The following is a 21,208-nucleotide window of genomic DNA, read 5'->3' as shown; positions in this document are numbered from 1 at the left end:
CAATTTTATATATTTTTATGGATTACTAGACGCGCTAGGGCCCATAGCGACCTCCCTTTTTTTATTTTAAATATTTTTGTTTTATACTTCTTTTTTTCGTTTTTCTTACATTTTTTTCCTTCAGTTAATTTTATCTTATATTTTTCCTTTTTTTTTTCTTTTCCACATGTATTTTTCTCCACATTTATTTTATCATTTTTTAAATTATTATTATACACTATAAAAAATTAAATAAATCACATTTTTTTAAACATATTATATACTAAAATTTTAAATAAATTTTTTTTAATAAAATAAAATTAATTGGTGTCGTTATAGGCTATAGCGACTTTATATGTAACCGTTTTGTGTCGCTATAGGTTATAGCGACTTTATATGAAGCGTTACCAGCTGTAGCGACTTTAGTAATATGGCGTTCATGACTTCAAAAAAAATTACACGTGAAACTGGTGTCGCTATTAGTCATAGTGACACTGTAGTAAAGTGGCCTAAATGCGTAAATAATTTCAAAACAATCTCATTTACATAATTAGTTTTAAAAACTACCCTACAATCAGCCCTCTTTTTCTCTAAAAGTGACCTTATTCATCGGAGTGTTTCATTGTATTCTAATTCCATTAGAATTCCCATATATTCTATTACCCTTTTCCAAGGTAATCATTTGATTATTATTCCATAATTTTTATGTAAGTACTTGTTGATGCAAATGATATCTAGTGGTTGATTTTCCAATTTATACCTATTCCATTGAGTTTTGATGAATTTAATTAGTTATTGGTAACAATATATAAATATATCCCTAAATCACATTATTTAGGGTTTCAAAATCGATTGTTAGTTCCATAGTTTGTTCGAAGTTTGGGTTTCAGTCATTTGTTAATTTTATAGTTTATTGATGATTTTGATTGCAATATGAATTTTCATGATTGTGGTACATATGATTAATTTTCTGTTTTGATCGCATCACATGAAATTCGCCTTTTGTTGTGATTCGTGGTAGACAACATAGATTTTGACATTTTATGGACTATAGTTAAAACAATAAATAAATAAATCATAATTTTTAAATATAAATATAAACCATAAATATATTTAATGAAACATAGATATATAATTTTATTAAAAGAATTATACATCTATCTAATAAGTGCATAGTATAATTTGAGAGAATAAATATAGTTATTACATATAGTGTATTTTTTAAACATTAAAGTAGTTTCTTCAACTATCAATTACAAATTTTGCATTTAAGTGCATTTTTCATTTTTTAGGTATATCAAACTTAGAGAGTGAATATAATATATTATTGAGTGTATATTTTTTTTAATGTCAACTTTTTAATATGAAATTGAAAGACAATTCTTTTTTATGAATAAAAAATAAATAAATTGAATGACACTTAAAGTATGAGTTTGAAGTCCTATTTTTAAAAATATTTAAAAATATAAAATGTATTTAGGGTTTTAAGATATGTACATATATAAAGGACGAAGTAATTTTTTTTCTTAAAATATGAGAGATTAAAAAAAATTATGTCACTTTTGATTAAAAGTTCTATACAACTACACTTTTAAACTACCTTTAAGACCAAGGTTGATCATAAATAACCTATATAATTACGAGTTTACACATGTTATCTTATTTATAAGTTATATAAATTTTGGTCCATGATTTCATAAACTAACTCATTTAATTCCCACAACATACTATTTTAGCAAATAAAATAATTGATTATTTACTAATTAATTGTAATGTTTATGTTTGACAACTATTTACTTGAAATTTAAAATTATTTGATGTTTGATATTTTTTTTTATTAATTTGAACTTAGTTTTTTTATCTTTATTTTATGTCAAAGACTAACCATTCAATCGATAAAAAACAATCATTATGTTCCACCATTTAATTTGTGAGTTCATTTAATCTAACCTATTTTTTATTTTTTAGTATATGATGATAACAAGATATGAACCTAAAATTTTTAGTATACTATTATTAATCTGATTCTAATAATTTTTACTCGTTAACTATGATTTTTGTAAATCAAATTGAACAATATAAAATAATTTTTAATTTCTAATTTTATCATATTATTTATTACATTACATATTCCTCTGTTTTAATTGTAATAATTATTAAATACTAATTTGTAATAGAAATAATATATCATAATTCTAAAATCCAATGCATTTATGTTTAATTTGTTTTAATTATTTGATTTTTTTTACATTGACGTTGTTGATAACTAATATTTATTAAAAAAAATTAATTGATTACTTTTAGTGAGATTTAAAACATGTGACTATTTTTTTTATAATCTAAATACATTCAAACCAACGAGATGTGTTGTAATTGTATCATTTGGTCTAGACAGGATAATCCTCAAATTTCACCCTTTTATCATTTTATTTAAAATTCTATTTTATCTGTCAATTTACCACAGAATCAGGTCAATGAATCACAAAACACAATCTCATTGGCTAGCCCAACTCTTTGAGGTTAATATCACAAGGCCCACTACACACTCAGGCCCACTATACACCCAGGCCCACATCCATACGGCGTCGTTTAGTAACCCTTCCCCACCATTAAATTAATCTGAACTGAAAATTAAACTAAACTGGAAACTTTGTCACTATACGAAACAAAATAATAAAAAAATGTAGAAAACTTTCCGTTTCCATTTTCCTCGAAATCATTTTTTTTTTATTTTTTTTTTCATCGAAATCAAAAACTCTTCGTTCTCTCTCTCTCTCTCTTCTTTCTCTCTCTTCCATTCTATCTATCCATTTCTGTCCATCGCCGACAACCGCCAATTCCCTCCATTTCAAAGAAAACCCCTTTCTCTCTCTTCTCTTCTCTTCTCAGGTACTCAATCCCCTCTTCTTCCTCTCTCTCTCTCTCTCTCTCTCTAACGCATGGGTTCCCTTGCTCTATTTGAATGCAAAAGAATGTTTCCCATTTTCCTTTTGCCACATCTTAGTGTCTTTCTAGCCTTAGAACGTGGTAAAGAATCGTGGGTTGTCTTCAAAATGTGTTTTTTTTTTTTTTCGTGGCAGCATATAATCTTTATATGTTGCTGTTTTTTTTTTGTTGGGTTATGTTTTTTTTTTTGCTCGATGGAAATGATGTTATAAGCAAAGACGGTGCTAGTGATTGCTTTCTTGCGATAGAAATGATAAAGTTTAGGTTTTTGTTCAATCTGAAATTACTGTTTGGGAGGGGTGGTGTGGGTAGGGATGGTTGTAGTATTATGGGAATCATAGGTGTGTTCGGAAATTGCCTCTGTTTACTTCTTGAGTGGCTAAACTGGGTTTTTATGTGTGAAAATTAATGTAATATAGTTGGATAATGCTGAGTGAAAATGAAAGTTTGGTGCTTGTGAGTAGGAATGGTGTAAGGTGTTTTGAGAAGGGAGAATAGATTTCGTACTTGTTAGTCTAAATGTAGATATTTTATACTAGAGCAAATGATTAATTAAATGAGTTCTGTACTATGAGAATTGCTTTTTGCTTAGATGTTGAATCTGTTCAGTTTGATGCTGAATGTGTCTTTACTCTTCACAGGTTTCAAATATGTATGTATTCAAACATGAGTATGCAAAGAAATTTTGGTAATTTTATGTAGATATAGACTTGAATAGCAATAAGGGCATCTATCCCTCTCTCAGTCTCTCTGTGTGTAAATATATTTAGAGAACTTACCATTTGTGGTAATTTGTCGTGGTTAATGTATTTAGTGTATAAGACACAAACTTGATATATTGCCACCCTTAATTTCGTGGAAGTTTATGTCTGCCTACTATTCATTTCTCTACAGGCATTTTCTGCACATAGTGACCTCGTGTTCTGTTCTTTACAGGTGTTGCATTGAACGTGAAAGATGCTGAGTTATTCTCCATTCTTCTCTTTTGCAAGTTTACATCTGCTTTGCTTTGTGATATAGAGATTTGTGTATCACTGCAAATACTTTCACAAACCATGCATTTGAGAAATGTTGTGGGAGCTTCTTAATCCTGGTTGCGGAATTCCTTTGATAGGTGGATGGTATTATGTGGTTGTCTGGAGTTGAAATTTAAATTTGTACCTTAGCAAACATTGCTTGCATCACAAAGAAACTTCCAATATCAGTTGATTTTACTTTTCAAATTGGTTTAAGATGTCAGAAATTGACATGGCGGTTATTAAACCTGAGGTATGAAACTTTTTTGTATAAAGGTTTTTCCTTTTTTAACCCATATAGTTCAGTGGTTAAATCTTTATTTAAGTAATTAATTTGTACTGCTTTAGGTTTCTTTTTCTTTATCTCATTTTTGTTTGGTTGTCATGCTGAAATTATTCCTTTAAGATTTAGTAAAGAATGCATTCTGTTCTTTATGTTTCAGTACTTGATTAGTAGTAATATTTGTTATTATATTTACATTTTTCAATTTGAAAATAGTTTAATGAGTTAATTAACTGTAGTGAACTGTAAATATTATTATTCTCTTACAATGTTTATTGTTTTTTTTCCCTCAAACGTCGTTGAGAATTTTGAAGGATAATTAAGTTGGTGTTTCATGTGTTTAGAGTTTTAATTATTAGGCAAGAATATGAAGTTTCTTTAGTTTTGGCTTGTAAAGGGATGAGTTTAGAGGAATTGGTATTACCCTGGTTTAGAGTTCCTGTATGTTAATTAATTCTGGTATGGCTGAAGTTCAATTTGTTAATTTCATATAAATATTATTCAAATTAATAATTAAGTTGGCATTGCACTAGATTAGTATTCCAGTCATCCAGTATGTTAATCTTAGAAGATTTGGTTATGTCTGCCAGCAAGCAGAGATACCAAAATGCTTAGGTATTGTTCAGAGTTTGCAGTTCTTTGGTGTATTTGGTTGGAGCTTCTCTAGACAATTGTAGGTTCATTTGGGATAGTTTTTTTTTTCTCTCTCTCTTTTTGATGTTTTGCCAATGATCTTTTTAGAGTAGTGCCTTTGATCAATCTGTAGAAAGATTGGCATGCTGTGTTGCATGTTTCTTGATTTTTTCTTCTCCTCATTTGTGGTGTATTTTACTTTTGTTTATTCTTCTTTCCTAATAAATTCTTTGTTATATATAAAAAATTCAGATGATGAAGCCTTATATCTGGCTTGAGACATCAGACGGTTCAATCCAACAAGTGGAACAAGAAATTGCAATGTATTGTCCTCTGATTTGTCAAGAAATAATACAAAAGGGCATGGGATCTTCCAAGAATTGTGCAATATGTCTTCCTCAACGAGTCAGTCCTGCGATGTTGAGCTTAATTCTTGATTATTGTCGTTTTCACCAAGTACCGGGTCGCTCAAACAAGGTTTACTACCTGTTCTACTTCGCTCTTTAATGCTTTTAAATTGTTATTATCTTTATACATGGTAGTTTAGGGCTGAAAAACAATGTATGTCCAGATGATCTTACTAGGGGTTATTCTTTGTAAAGGAACGAAAATCTTATGATGAGAAGTTCATTAGGATGGAAACGAAACGGCTCTGTGAGTTGACATCTGCTGCAGACAGCCTTCAGTTGAAGCCATTGGTTGATCTTACGAGTCGTGCACTTGCTCGGATAATTGAAGGAAAATCTCCAGAGGAGATACGTGAGATATTTCATTTGCCTGATGATCTTACTGAGGTGTCTGGTGATTGTGAGAACTCTGTATGCCAATTATGTCTTAGTTCATCTTCAATTATCTTTTTTCACACATGATTTTGATGCAGGAAGAGAAGTTGGAGCCCTTGAAAAACACAACTGATGACCCAAGGATCAGGCTTTTGAATCGATTGTATGCCAAAAAGAGAAAAGAACTAAGAGAGCGTGAGAGGTTAAAGGTACCAGAGTGTTGTTTCTTTATTTTTACCATTTTACAATATATGTCACATTATATAGTGTAGTCCTTATTCCTTGATTAGATATTCCTAATTTAATTGAACTTTTGCTGGGAAGATGTTTTCTTGCATCTCTTCTCATGTACTAATTTTTAGATTGTTGAATTAATAAGAATTAATCCCTTGCATGTTTCAGAATGTTGAAGCTGAAGAAGAGCATGCAGATGAACGTTCAGTTGATGACCTTTTATCTTTCATTAATGGAAATGGAGGTACAACTTTTTTGCCCTTGTTTCTGTTTAGTTTACTTCGTGTTTCTTTCCCTAGATTAGTGCAATATATATGGCTCATACCTAATTGTTGAAGTCTGTTTTATATTATTTGAGAACCACATGAAATTATTCTGCTAAACCTACATGATGAGCCTAATGGTTGATTTGTTACCATGGTTGCAGCCTCAAAATTAGTATTACTTAGTTCCTTTAACCGTCTAATTCTTAATGCTAGTATGGACAGACAAATATCCAACATCGGTGGACTATGATAAAATATAATGGTGTATCTAAATTTGAGAGATTAATTATTTGTAATAGATAGATTCTTCCTAGTATCCTTTAAATTACTCATTGAATTGAAGTAGCACTGCAAAGGCCAGTGCTAATATCAGTTTCCTATTCTATATTACTAGCATTTGTTTACACCCCCCCCCCCCCAACCACATATCTCATTGGGTTGGAGTGCAATTTTGAAGGGAAAATAGGATAAAGTTAGTGTTAATTTGATAAAACTCAAGGGTGGTTAGTGTTATTTACTTTTTATATAACAGGGTAAATATTAACGATGATGAGGAATGATAACTTTACCATTGACCATTGGTTCTAACATGACAAATGCATGGCATCACTGATCCTAGTATGCGCCACTATAGCATGGTTCTTGATAAAGTTATGTTGAGTAGCTTTCACTTGTTTCATTTTAGAACTGTTTTTTAATTCTCTTGAGTGGGGAATATTTTGAGAGCTATATCTTTTTTAATTTATTTTCTGGTTTAATTCCCTCGAATGCCTAATCAATGGTGAAAATTTTTGTCACAGATCCAAAGGGAATTAAAGCATCCAAGAATAAAAAGAAAAATAGAAGAAAAAAAGAGCAACAACAGAAGAACTCTTCTCCGAAGGAAGCTTCTGAGGTGAATAAGAAGGTTTTTGTAAATATTCAGTTTTATTTTATTGGAAAGAGTCAATTATTTGTCATATAAATCATAGTGTTGCCTTTTATTATCTCGTGATAGGAAGTAAATGGTCAAAATATCAGACACCAAAGTGTTGAAGCTGATGGAATTGCTGAGACCTCAAATTCACATACAGAAGACCTTTTTGCTCAAAAGGAGTTTGATGATGGAGATGATGGGATTGATCCTGCACTGAAGGAAAAAATTGACAGGTGGGGCTACATTCTAAGTGCATCTTTGGTAATGCTTTTTCAAGAGAAATAAATGATCATTTTAAAAAGCTCCCAGGAAGTTGTGAAAAGAAAACAATTATTTCTCCTAGTAGAATGAACCAAATACGCACTAATTATATCAGAGGGAGACATGACAATGCCAATTTATTGGACTTTACAACTTATCGTGTTTTCATTCTTGGTCTTTTTTTGGAAGAGAATGATAAATTTAGTAATATTTTGTATCCTATATCAATCTAAATATTAATTTTTCATGATCCTGAATATTTTAAAACTTTGATGGTTAAGTCTATAAGATTTGCGAACTTGCTTAGGATGATAATTAATATTTCCCCCTTATTCATTCATAAGTGTTTGCAATATTATGACGAGTATTGAATTGCTCCCTTAGTTTTTTGCTTCTACTATTTCCTAAGTTCATTACATTTTCTCCTATTGGTTCATAAGGCATCAAGTCCGTGGCTTAACACTAAGTGCAATGCTCATGAAACTTGTTGATTATTAGAAGAGAGAGACAGAGAGAGAGATAATTTCAGAGAAGAGTGTAAAGTTTAGTTCTAAATATGTCAATTATTGTTACAATCACTGTAGTTGGTTACACCTGCATAAATACCTATACTAACAGTAACTAACATTCTGAATTAGTTACAGCCGTACAAACCCGCCAGATATTGAAACAAAGCTAGTACACCAGTGGAATTGCAGCTGGAATAGGTTGAGGGACAGGAATAGAAGTAGCAGAATCCGGTGAGAAGAGTTCTTTGTAGGGAAATTAAATTTCATTGAACCATTGAAATGAACAATTTACCAGCATGAGATAAGCATTTGTAGCCCTTGTCAGAGGGGGAATACAGAATACCCAAAAAATATAAATTCATGGATTTGATATTGAATTTTTGAGTATTATAAGGTCTCAGAAGAGGTAAGCAAGCACAAACAAGGACTCCGGATGATTAATCTTGCATTTGGTTGAACAATTGTGTATAAGGAACTGCAGAGTTAAGTGCTGCAGTGAGAACTCTATTGATTAAGAAAACTGAAGTGATAAAGGCATAACCCAAGAATTTTAAGGGCAAAAGGCATGACTGAGTAGGGAAAGACCAAAGTTGAAAACATGCCTTTGTTTTCTCTCTACTACACCATTTTGGTATTGTGTGGGAGGGAAGATGCCCAAATATAACGCCTGAGTTCTTTAGAAAACCGGCATGACTGAATAGGGAAAGACCAAAGTTGACAACATGCCTTTGTTTTCTCTTTACTACACCATTTTGGTATTGTGTGGGAGGGACGATGCCCAAGTATAATGCCTGAGTTCTTTAAAAACTTGGTGAGTGGTTGAAACTCTCCTTCCCAATCAATTTGAAGAGGTTTTATGAGGAGGGTAAGAAAATATTTCCTGTCTTATTTATTTCAAATGAGACATTATATAGAAAAGAGGAAGAAGGGAAAAAGGAAATAATAAATAGGATATTCCCATAATTAATTAGGAATCCCAAAATTACAAGAGTGATATATAACTGTAGTTGACTCCTATCCTTCCAATTAATGAGATACTGTGATTCTCCTAGAATTTAGGGAATTGGTATCAGACAAATTTTGCAATTAACAGTGTTTCAGTCATGTATTTAAATTGTTGAAAAGTAATGAAGGTTTGTGACTTGTTTTTGAGTACGTAGATCCAAGTGAATATGGAATAAGCATTAGCAAAAGTAATGTAGTACAGAAAATGGTTGGAGGATAGTAGAGGGGTAGGTCTCCCCACAAATTGCCATATACTAGTTCAAGTGATGAATTATAAGTTGCTGTGGAAGAAAAGGCAGTCAATGTGTTTTTCAAACAAAGCAGGCTGAACATAATTAGAAGTGCTTTTATTGATATTCCATTGTTGTAGTACAATTATCATGACGTTGAAATTGGGACGCCTAGTCTTTGATACCATGGAAAAAAGAGAATGGACAGTTACAGCAGAGTCGACATTATTATTTGTGATGGAAATAGAAAAAGACAAAACTTAGGTTCAACACCATGAGTACTATTGGTGCTGTTTTTCAGTCAAAATTAGAGTTTTATCTTGGTAATATACATTTACATTAAATGCAGACTTCCCAAGATGAAACTAATTGTGCTTAGAGAGCAGCACCCACCAACCGTATCATAGATACTGTATCCAAGTTATGTCCAATAGAAAAAGTATTTACAACTAGATGGAGGAAGCAGAAACTAAGGAGAGAAAAAATTTCGGAGTTATAAGTTTTATTTCTAGTTTGTTGGTTATTGTTACAATGAATTCAGTTTCGGATATCAGCTATACATATATGCTGATGACAGAACCGTGAGTCAAATACAACTGCATTGCATAACTACCTACGCTAACTATGATGTCTGAGTTAGTTACAGTTGTACAAACCTGCCACTATTAAAACAAAATTAGTACACATTTATGGCGTAGAACCCGAGAGTTTCCCTTCTTTCGTATTAATTAATTGTCTTCTGTGCTGTTTTTCCTCATTCTTTTGGGTGAGAAACGTATCATTTTGTTGTAAAGAAATGTTTTTGTTGGTTATATAAATGTGCTTTTAAGATTATATATACAGAATATTACTTGCTTATAAATGTGTTTTTAAGATGATGCTCAGCAAATCTTATGTGCTCGATGCCCTTTGTGGACACAGGGAAGTGGCAGATTTTGCCCGGCGTTTGAATTCTGACTGGCCAGAGAGGATGCAAGAATTTTTATCAACAGGACAAGAAAAGAAGACAATGCTTTTTACTCCCAATGGAAATAGTTTTCTACGGCGAAATGCTTGTATGTTTTCCTTCTGTTTTGAGTGTTTTTACTTATCCATTATATGCTTGCTAGCTGAACTTTCATTTCTCCAAAAGGTTTTTCTCTCTCTTACTAAAAATCTTGTATAATAGATATTCCTGCCATTCATTTCTCTTCCTTTTAAAATGAGTTTATCATTCTAGTTATCTGCAGCTTCTGCAATCTGGTCTGCTAGAGCTGATAACATGTTTTCGATCTTCACCTTTTATTTTTATTCAAATTTGTTTCCTTTTGTTATTTATTTTATGCAAGTTAATCTGTTAGAGTGACTGCTTTGCGAAGTAGAGTTTACCTCTTACCATGTCCTGTCAACTTGTAGAAACCATGAATCACTATAATTGCCAAAGAATTTCTAATCTTACAACCGTATTTGACATGATGAATTTGGTAATCTGTGAGTTTGTTGTTATCTCCTAGAATAGTGCTTGATTATATTCAGTGTGCAATTTAGTAATGAAGAACTTATGATTATGATTTCCCCTATTTTTGATATAACATGCTCAAAATGACAGTTTCTATTTCATTCGAGTCATTTTCACCTTGTCATCTGAAACTCGATACATATCTTTGTTTGTACAGGACTTGACTTGGATGGATTGGAAATGAATGCGTAAAAGATTGCAAGCCTACCCAGATGACTAAAGGCTTGAACAATTTTGAGAGATACTGACACATGCTTGAAAACTGTTGCATGTCAGTTATTTTCATTTTTTCTCCTCTTAGTGTTCAAATTTATTCTTTGTGGTTCATTGTTGGTGTTTAGCTCTGGTGCTATTTGCTACTAGGGGCTTTCTCTTGTACTTACAGGAAAGAAATAAAAAAGGTTGAGCTTGTGTGGATTATGTCCTGTGCATTTGCTTTTGGTTTGTTCCTTTTAAGTTTTGATTTTGATTTAAAGGCTCGTCTGTACCTTATGATTTATGTAGTTTTGAGCGAAACAGAAAGAATTACCAAGTTTTTCTATAGGAGTGAGTGTTAGTATAAAAAATTTCAGTGATATAATGGTTTGAAATTAAATCTAAAGATTGAAGAGGAGATACGAAAGATCCATGACTTTGGGAATACAGGGTTAATTGCCTTTCTATTTCCTCCAAGTTCCCCTCCCTAAATAATCTTAATTATTTATGAGCTTAATAGGAGATCATTTGGTGGTGCTTTTGTGTGTTGTTGCTATCCAGTTGGAATTAAAGCTGGTGAAAAGTGAGCCTGATTCAAGGTACAAGCACTTTTTGATACATTGACAATTTAATACATGGAATAATTTTACAGAAAAAGAAATTTAACCATCTTCTACTTCACAGTTCGCAAGTTTCAAACCACCGTATCATCATCATTATCATCTTCCAGTCTAACCTCAATTGATTGCGAGTTGTCCACGCATGTCATTTGACTTCTTTTGCTTGAGAAAGACGACATCATTTTAGCCAGAGCGCCTCTCATGGAAGCAAACTTCTAAAAGATAACCGTAAAAAAACCATGCCCCTAAGCCAGAATCAGGAAACGGGATGTTTCTCGAATCTCCTCACCTCAGACCATCTTCTATTTCAGAAAAAGAACTATTCTTACCATAAACAGTTTAGCATGGGGTCCTCCAACATCTAACAGTTGTGTGGGTATCTAATCAAGTACATGCTATGATATCATTTTTCTGAAATTTGGTTATGACAAAGTTACAGATGTTACAGAATCTTCTAAGATTTGCTATAAGTCTCGTGTAAACTAACACCTAAGATGCTATTCCTGCTGGGGATTACTGATTTGTTGATTGATCCTCTTGGATGTGCGGGCAAAGTATTTTTGGTTCACCTCTTGTCCATAAAATCTTGAGTTCACCTCTCTTCTTTCCCAGTGACAAAAAGGTACCTGCAAATACAGAAAAGGGTTTCAAAAACTGGTTCCAGTTTTCATTCATGCTGTAACCAAGCATGGCTCATGTAATACAGTGGTGTGCATGGAAGGCCTCTATGACAGACTCCGCATGTAAGTGAAAATAAAATCATTCCAAGAAACATGGATAAAACTTCAAAAATAATTATATCTGCACCATAATCAGTTCAGCAAGTTCAACAACTAATAGAACATGTTCAAATGTTTCTTTTTCGCACAATAATCAGTGTTTTTTAATTCAAATTTAATTATGTTTCGATCATAATTTTACTAACCAAGTGTAAATGGGACTATATAAAGCAAAGCCGGTTGACCATGTCCATCCATCAAGTTCAAAGCCACGTATGTGATAAGGAGACCTGTGATCAAAATTCAAAAAATTAGATGTAAAGACCAAACATATAGTCACCTCCACATTTTCAGAGTAAGCAGGTCCAAACACTTTCAAAGCTCAAACAATTACTCTGTTATCTATCACATTCTATCTATTGAAAACTACCCGCAGATCAAACATAGCATACCTAAACCGTAAGCAGTCATTGCCCACAGAAAGTATCCATCCCTAAGGTTCTTCTTTGCCAACCAATCATACCTGTAAAGTTATCAATAGAAAAATCAAGTTCATGAACTAAGTAATAAGCATTCTCTTCAGCCTTCCAAAATGTTTTTATTAGGAGTACAAGGAAGATGATGAATAGGATATTTATGTATGACTTGATTTCAACCTCAGTGAAAATGCTACTAGAAGCCCTGGTAAGATGATGTCCCCAAAACCAATGATACTGTAACCACCCCAAGGATCAAACAAACGTGGTATCTTGAGTAGCATGGGGATACCATCTTCTCCACTCCTATCACCTCGAGCTACCTGCAAAAAGTGAAAATGTTGCATTAGTTTAATAAGAAAAGAATCATGTTTTGAGATAAAAATCAAGCTTTGTGAAGAAAGGAAGAGAAGGGAGATGTTTGAAAACAATCACCACTATCATCACACTCTCATGGAACCACCATTTAGAGACAAACACCCAAAAGATGTCATATAGGAAGGCACAACTGAGAAGAACAGTTCCAACCTTACAGAGAAAATTGTATAAATTAGTTCCTTTTGTCAATAAAAATAGGTCAGTTATACAGTAAATCCATACTCAATGCCCTTTATCCATCCAAAATTTTAAATTTAAAGAAAGTCAAAAACAACGTAAGTAGGAGATTGTGCTAAAGAAAAACTCTTTCAAAACCAGAAAGTGAAAAAATGATGTATGAATAGTTATTATAGTAGTCACCTTGAGATTTGGTATGCGAACAATCTGTAGAACTGTAATTATCAATGTAATGCCCTGAAATATAAACGATTAAAAAAAGTTAACAAATTGTTTCTCAATTTATTGGAAGTTTGCAAGCTTACCACTCAGCAAACTAAGTTCAGGATAAATGGAAAAACTTCAATATCAAATTGAAGGTTACCAAATGGGGCAAATATCATGGCTTTAAGCCAAATTTTTAAGTGCCAAAAGAGAATTTGAAAAGGCAGGGAAGCAAAAAAGAAACAAAAATAAGAAACATTTTAACAATAACAATCGGCCAAGAACAATCTACAACCATGTAGCACTTGACAGTTCACATGAAATAAAGTAGTTTGGTCTTTGGTAACAGCCTTAAAAAGCAAAAGGTTTGAAATCTAATCATTTTTTTTACTGTTATACACTTGACCAATAGTGAGTAATATCCGTGAGAATTTTATTTTTAACTAAGTCCAATGGTGCTGTATGATCCATGCAGCCGAACTCACCTAGTGAGATGAGACTAATATGGTTGCTCAGTTAACCAATATAAAAGGTAGCATCCCCTCAAGTCTCTTGGTTCATGATTTCATATCTAGCAGATAATACAAATGCAACAAGTAATTTCCTTACTAGATCTTTATGTTTGCGAAACTCGGAGTGAATATGCTCAATCTTCATTTTAATCACTTCAAGAAGATATTCCATACTCGTTTAAAAAAAATTGTTATACACCAGTAACATTCCAATGGATAGGAAGAATATGCAGCAAGGGGTATTGCTCGTGATTGCATCATAAATTTCTATATTTTAATCAGAACTACCAGTTGAAAAAAGTAAGAAAAAGTGTGAAAGAAAACTCAAGCCAAAAGACAAAGGTAACAGAACAATTCTTACAAGAATATCTTGACCAATCCAAGCAAATGATACACGACGATAAACTCCCCAAAGCACAGCAAACACTATGCAGAAGGGAGTAACAGCAACTGTCAGATATGATACAGCACCAAAGAAGGGTACTTTGACATATGTTTGTGCAGCATGTTGGAACCATCTGAAACTATACACATTTTGGTGTCAATTCCATATCATTATATGGAAAACTAATAGAATAAACAATCTACTTTACAGCAAGAAACCTCACACTTAAGTCATTTTTTTGTTTGTGAGAACGTTGCTTCTTGTAAAACTGACATTAAAAGGTAAAAAACCTTGTCCATGCTGAAGTTAGATTTAATTCATTTTTAGCAATGTTTACATGGAAATACCGTCCTTGGACCTATATATAAAAAATAAATATTTAATTCAATGAGACTTAAAAGTTAAATCAGTTAGTTTTAATTAATAATGTCTTAAATTTAAATTTTATCCTAAAATTACCCATAAAATTAATTAATTTAAGTGATTATTATATTTAATGACACTACTCGTCATTCAAGGAATAATTTTCCAACGAATGAGATGATTTGTTATTAATAGTCCATAAATACATACACTATAAAGAAAAACGAGTGAATAATTCATTAATAAACTTCACATTATATTAAGGGCGTAAAAGAAAATTAACAATTAATACATTTGAAAGTGGTACCAGTTTCTTATAATTAAGACAAAAAAAATGCTCTCATTTATTTATTATATAAAGGACCAGAAGTAGTACATGTTTTTTTGCCAAATTTGGAGTATAAAGTTGTGTTGTGAGTGCTTTCCCCAAACTCGAATATAATTAAAAATCATGAATGGTTGACTTAAATATAATCAATTTTTAACTAATTTTACCCTATTTAATGCTATCATCTCTAAAATATATTTCATTTAATCAAGATTCTATTTTAAATCACCCTTTTATTCTTAATATCAAGTTTGAAGAGTAGTATTGGGAAATAACTTATCTTTAATTGACATTAACAAAATTAAATGACATTAATTAACTACACAGGTTCGTTAATTTTGCTTAATAATTGACTCTAGAGGGAGTACTATTCAATGCTAAGACTTTCAGGTCAGAGGTATATGAAAAAGAGCCGACCACTTGGTCAATTATTCTCCCCAGTAATTTGCTACAAGCGTATCATTATAACAACAATAATTAAAACAGTTATTCCTGATTTAACTCATAAAAGTTGACTACAATTTAAGATCATAAATAAATTATGCATCACCCAACATGATCTTGGGTTGATGTTGATTATTAAAAGTGCATGATTTCTCGCTCAACATGACCACCGCAAATTCAAACAAGGAAACAAGGACAAAATACTTACCATGATAACAAGGCCACCAAGCAAGTTTGTAGCCCCTGAAAGGACATGAAGATTAAAGATTCAGTCAACTGCTATACATCAACAATAACATCATGTTCACAAATTGTAGTCATGAAGATAAAAATTATTGAAACCAGGACTCATTTTTCATTCCCTAGTTAATTTTCTATTTACCCCAAAACCAAACTAAGGCCTAATGTCATTTTTTTGGAATGGTAAGGATTTTTTATTAACAGAAGAGTACAATAAGCAAGGATTAGTCATCCTCACAAGAAAATTACAAAAGATAACTATGTTTGGATTGATGGAAAGGGATGAAATGTGGCAGAATGGAATGAATTGATATAAGGTAACACTGTTTGCATTGTTTAAAAGAGAATGGAATGGAGCAGAATAGGATTGAGAGCTTTTTTGAAGCTTATCTCTTTATTTTCGATAGAAAAGTTTTCAAAAACTCTTCTAAATTTGTAACCAAACAGGCGTTGAAGGTTGAATGCAATATATTCCATCTTATTTCATCCAATAACCATTTTTCTTCTCCTCCAATTTGAGGCTTTCCCCATCCTATTCCACTGTTAGCTATCCAAACATAAGCATGCTAATCTCTCTTCAAGTCTAACAGACAAACATCTTTAAAGAGATCAAGAGAAGAATGGCGAACAGAATATTTTAAGAAAAGTTAACATGATTGGATTGGGAATTGGGTTATATGTGATGGAAGCAAAAGGTTGTTAAGGATATACAGATGAAACTAAGTAAACCACCCAAGATTTTGCATGTTTCTTAAAGAAGATGCCAAATGATGATAAAAAAAAGTATAGGAATATGGCTGATCAGTAAATCAATTGGAGGCAGGCCAAGGGAAGAATCATAGCCAACAAGAATCAAGCTTGAAAATGGAAAGGTAACAACTCACCTCAACCCCACCAATGCAAAATAGAACCACCAGAACTTCAACAAACCATGATGCCATCAATTTGTAAAGCATAACCAAGAAACAAGAAGCAATCACAACAAATGATATTGCTGCTGCAGTACTGATTTCCACATAAGCACTAGAACCAACATTCTCAGCATTTACATATTCATCTGAAGCATCCTGCAAGTGTAAATGTTCTATATGTTAGTAATTGGATTAACGAGTTCCTTTAAAATTTGAGAAGAAAGCTTTGTTGTCTTTGTTAACTTTAGAAAACATATTTGACAGGTCTGCAAAGAACACAAGCACTTCATTGTTTTACTAAGTTTCTTTCCACAATTTCTATGTGTTGTGTCTTTGTCAACTTTAGTATTCATTTTTATGTCAAGCCAAAAATATTAGGAAAAATGAAAGAAATTGACATGAAAAGAAACTAGGAAACCTTTAATAGCTTCTCCTGCTCAACAGCCGTCTCTCTGGCAGTCCAAGCAGACCAATAAGAAGCACAGAGAATGGTACCAACGGCCATAAGCCATAAAAACACTTCTGCAACATCAACCAATGGACGCAGTGGAGAATACAACTGCACAGACACTTAAGACAGAAATGCAAAGAATAATCAATCAGATCAAGAAATCAAAATATTAAGTGTTTGGTTTCTAGTTAGAAACCTACAAAATCATGCTCAACGGAAAAGATAGAAAAAGTTGCTTCATAGTTTAGAGCTTTGGAATGCGTGCTTTTCCGTTTGCAATAGCCTAAGTAGTTATTTTAAATTTTCCTGTGGCAAAGCAGAGCTATAATTGATTACAAAAGAATGGATACATTCACAGAGAAAGTGAAACATACCTACTGAATTGTTTAGTATACGATTTTCCAAGGTTTCACCGGCATCTTGCGGAAGCATTACAGCAGGTATTCCAATATCAACATTAGTTTCATTCGCTTCACAGACCATCTTGAAAAGTTCTGTATAATAAGGACATAAAATGGTTGCTAAAAAGTTAAAACAAACACTATCACAATATTGCAAAATGTCTGTTTATTCTAACAACAAATAAGAAACGAAAATTATATAGCATTCTATTTGAAACTATGAACCATAGGAACAGGATCACATCACCTTTATCTGTAAAATTGGCATGCAGAAAAGGGAAATGAAACAGACTTTAGATTCAAAAGGGCATTTTAGAAAAGCAAAAATTGCATGCAAACACCTGTACGATAATTTATAATGAGGATGGCTGAAGCACCAGCTTCTTCAGCTATATTTGCCTTGGTTGTGAAACTACATTGTCCTCGGTGCACCAAAATGACCTCGCCAGTGAGCTAACAAATTGCAAGGCACTCCATATTACAAACTAATAAACATATAAAAAAATAGAGCTTTTTAATCTGAACTTCTATGCTTCAGATCAGAGGAGAAGTTGCATTTGGTTAGTTCTAAAGCATAAAGTTGGAATACCTTATTCTTAGGCTTGCTACAACAATCAGGAGGGTCCGCAATGGCAACTCTAGTATGGTTAGCATGCTTTTCTTTAGATTCCAATGTCGGGCCAAATCTTGCACCAACACCAACATACTCACAGCTTTCCACACCATCAATCCAAGTTGGGACTTTAACCTAAGAAAAGAGAAATTAGTCAAAGTTGTTAAAGAAAAAACTCATTCATACATTAGACCTATCAATCTTTGTAAGAAAATAGCAAGATGCCACATAGTAGCTTGTTGAAACACTGAAAAACTTAGGCTAAGAGATTTGAAGATTTTGCTTTTAAGATTTCATAAAATATGCTTCTATCATTGTCTTGGTCACCATCACCTTGCTCCAATTCCAATTTAGAAAGTATTCAAGCACTCTAACGTTTCCTTCTTTTCTAGCAAAAAATAATATCCTCAATGGAAGGCTAATCAAGAAGAAAAGATGCAAATGGCTAAAAATGTTTTATAGGACAGATAATGAATGGTTAACAACTTTCAAGAGGCATTAAAAAGATTCCAGGTCTTTGAGTTGTATCCAGAATACAAGTCTAGCTGAGGGAGAAAACTGATGAAGAAAAAGGGAAAATCCAGAGATTGATGCCACAAGCAATGTAAAACATAGCTCATAACTGAGCATCTTATGTTTAAGAGCACAGAAGAGAGCATTTGAATTGAGCATACACCATAGCACCATTTATTAGGATGGGCATGGGAGAGAGGTCAAGGGAAGAAAAGAAAAAATTTCTCAATTTCCCAAAAGCAGAAAATTAAAATTTGAATTTTAACCCAACCCAATTCCCAATTTCCTTGAAAATCACCAAAAATAGTTATGAACAAGAAAAAAAATACTAATCATCCCCCAACCAAATTCAAAGAAAAAAAAACCTTTCTTTGCTCCACTTTCCCAGCACCCAAACTAACAACAAAACCAAAATCACATAAAAAAAAAATTGGCCTTTTTACAAGCAGCTTAGCATTCAATTCAGAACAGAGACATTATTTTTCCCAACTTTGAGGATTACCAGGACAAAGTTGTTGTCACAGCCAGGCTTCTTGGGGGCAATATTATCAGGGTGCACTATGTCCCCAGCGAGAGTGAAGGTGACAAACATCATGAACACAGAACACACAGCACAGGTAGCTCCAAGTGAAGCCATGATGGTGAGAACTGAAAAGCCAGATTCCAGATGCAAAATTGAGGAGAGAAAGCAAAAGGGGTTGGGGTGTGAAGGGTAAAGATTTTATCTTTGGGAAGAAAAAAGAGGAAGAAGGTACAATGGGAATTGGGGTGGAGGGAGAGAGAGAAAAGAAGCACAGAGGTTTTAACTTATTTATTTAAATTTTTAATTTTTATTTAATTCGGTTATTGGGTGTTTGTGTCTGTCGAATGTAGGATGGGACATTAGGAAAACACCGCGTGGTAACCGTTGAACGAGAATTTCCAATACTTTACGTTTCTGCTTTGGTAGGTTGCCCACGACCTTCTTGTGTACGTGATGTCCACGCTACATTCAAAGCCCATTTCCAAACTTCATTACTTTTTTTCTCCTCTTCTTTCAGTTCTTAGTGTTATTACTTGAATCTAATTAATCTCAATTACACAAAAAGTAATCGTCATTCTTTAATAATAATAAGTAATCGTTATTTTATAATTTTTTTAATAATGTACTGAAATGCAAAAAACTCTTTTTTGAAGATTATTTTTCACATGCATGATTCTTATACTGAATCATGAACGCGAGATATTATTTCGTTCTGAATAATGTGACAAAATGTAAATGTGAAAGAATAAAATTGAAGCAGATCGAGTTAATGTTACAAATTATAATGATGTGTATTTATATATTTAATTTAATGAACTGATAAAAAAAATTAATTTAAGTAGTATTATTTTGAAATTCATTTGATGTTTAACTGAAGTAATTGATGTTTTTGTTGATCATTAAATGAACAAGTGATACATGTCACTTATTATCATCTATCCATAAATAAGAGTGTTAAATACTTCTCTATTTTTCTTTTAAAAGAATCTCAAATACCTCTTAAGTCTCGTAACATGCATCGTCTTAAAAAAAATACGGATAGAAAAAAGAATATAATAATTTTATAAAATTATATTTTATTATTATTTTTTTATTTTATAAATTAATTTCTCTTAAATTGTATTGCATTGTCATCAATTCATTCCATTAAATTAATTTTATTGTTATTTTTAAAGAAATTATTTTATTTATTTAATAAAAATGAGACTAATAACTAGACAAATCATTACACCGATACAATATTAAAAACACAACACATAAGATAAATTATCTATCTTGAAATTCTCACGTAAACAAAATTTAGACATCATGGACATATTATATCTAGAGAATCAGCAAAACACAGTATGAAACAAAATCCTCTTATGGGATTATAATCATCATCGTTGGATATCATAATTTTGTCATTTGAACTTAATTTATATCCTAATATATCATCATTTGAATCATGTCAAATTATAAGATCAGATAATTATTAGAACAAAAGAACTAATTATATAAATATTTTAACAATAACAAACAAAATATTTTTTTATATAAATAAATACATCGGTAAACAAAATATTTTAACGTAGATTTTATAACTAAAAAGTAGATGCTTCCAAACAAAGCATACCATCTTATGACAATAGAACTGTATTCAATATATTAGTAATTTTACAAGTATTATTATTTATATTTATGGTTTAAAATACATAAGAAGCATCTTTGAAGCACCACATCAGATAAAAGTTGCACCTAACTACTCATGTGATCAAAAAACCTTACTTCACTTACACAATAGTAGAAATTCCAAAGAAACAAATAAATGCTACTTAAAAAAATTGATAAAATAGTCTCTTTTATCATATAAGAAATGATAAGTTGGTAAAAAATATTAAATGCAAATATTAATTACTCCAACAAATATTTGTACAAATACAAAAGATAGACGAATAATTAACTTGAAGAAAAAAAAATGAAATTTCTTTCAACGAACAACTTCTTAGACTACCTACAAATACTAAAATAAAGAACTTGCCTAAGTTAGAGATTTGAAAATTTCTTATTACATTTATTTTTTTTAGATAAATTTTTTAAAAGCTCTCATGTACTTCTTACTTGATTGTATAATTTGTCTATTGTAAAACATTAAACACTTATTACTTACCCTTGATTTAATCTTTGTGATTTAATTTGAAACTTTGATAGACTTTGA

General features: G+C 31.8%; 2 protein-coding genes across 4 annotated transcripts; one reads left to right on the top strand and one right to left on the bottom strand.

The window, feature by feature from the left end:
- Positions 1–2,683: 2,683 nt before the first annotated feature.
- On the top strand, positions 2,684–10,978 carry LOC109802228 (SKP1-like protein 21). 2 transcript variants are annotated; one of them, XM_083072972.1, is made up of 10 exons: positions 2,684–2,868; positions 3,862–4,194; positions 5,110–5,334; positions 5,460–5,651; positions 5,738–5,848; positions 6,042–6,117; positions 6,940–7,046; positions 7,137–7,288; positions 9,982–10,115; positions 10,716–10,978. In XM_083072972.1, coding segments are annotated over exons 2-10 (1,035 nt in total). In that variant the 5' UTR covers positions 2,684–2,868; positions 3,862–4,158; the 3' UTR covers positions 10,718–10,978. The 2 variants fall into 2 exon arrangements, with proteins under 2 accessions (XP_082929098.1, XP_020219088.1); XM_020363499.3 differs by having other exon boundaries at positions 2,690–2,868; positions 6,940–7,034.
- A 368-nt stretch (positions 10,979–11,346) lies between these two features.
- LOC109802227 (signal peptide peptidase-like 4) lies at positions 11,347–19,288 on the bottom strand. Of its 2 annotated transcripts, XM_083072970.1 has the most exons (14): positions 18,991–19,287; positions 17,952–18,110; positions 17,704–17,815; positions 17,336–17,455; positions 16,929–17,080; positions 16,484–16,666; positions 15,568–15,602; positions 14,201–14,363; positions 13,307–13,360; positions 13,004–13,096; positions 12,749–12,891; positions 12,545–12,615; positions 12,299–12,382; positions 11,347–11,999 (listed from the first exon to the last, which is right to left on the bottom strand). In XM_083072970.1, exons 1-14 carry the CDS (start codon positions 19,123–19,125, stop codon positions 11,887–11,889), a joined length of 1,617 nt encoding a protein of 538 aa, XP_082929096.1. In that variant the 5' UTR covers positions 19,126–19,287; the 3' UTR covers positions 11,347–11,886. The 2 variants fall into 2 exon arrangements, with proteins under 2 accessions (XP_082929096.1, XP_082929097.1); XM_083072971.1 differs by lacking the exon at positions 13,004–13,096 and having other exon boundaries at positions 18,991–19,288.
- Between the last annotated feature and the right edge of the window lie 1,920 nt (positions 19,289–21,208).

The sequence above is a fragment of the Cajanus cajan genome, chromosome 4 (assembly GCF_000230855.2).
Source record: "Cajanus cajan strain Asha chromosome 4, NIPB_CcT2T_4, whole genome shotgun sequence".
Taxonomy (NCBI): domain Eukaryota; kingdom Viridiplantae; phylum Streptophyta; class Magnoliopsida; order Fabales; family Fabaceae; genus Cajanus; species Cajanus cajan.
Note: the sequence above shows the minus strand (reverse complement) of the source record. Positions and strands in the feature narration are given on the sequence as shown.

Coding starts and splice junctions, on each gene's coding strand:
- LOC109802227 (XM_083072970.1), bottom strand. CDS start 19,125: ATGGCTTCACTTGGAGCTACCTGTGCTGTGTGTTCTGTGTTCATGATG. Junction 17,081..17,335: donor TATACTAAACAATTCAGTAG/GTATGTTTCACT, acceptor TTCTGTCTTAAG/TGTCTGTGCAGTTGTATTCT. Junction 13,361..14,200: donor GGATTGGTCAAGATATTCTT/GTAAGAATTGTT, acceptor TTTATATTTCAG/GGCATTACATTGATAATTAC.
- LOC109802228 (XM_083072972.1), top strand. CDS start 4,159: ATGTCAGAAATTGACATGGCGGTTATTAAACCTGAG. Junction 5,849..6,041: donor GAGAGCGTGAGAGGTTAAAG/GTACCAGAGTGT, acceptor TGCATGTTTCAG/AATGTTGAAGCTGAAGAAGA. Junction 7,289..9,981: donor CTGAAGGAAAAAATTGACAG/GTGGGGCTACAT, acceptor TTGTGGACACAG/GGAAGTGGCAGATTTTGCCC.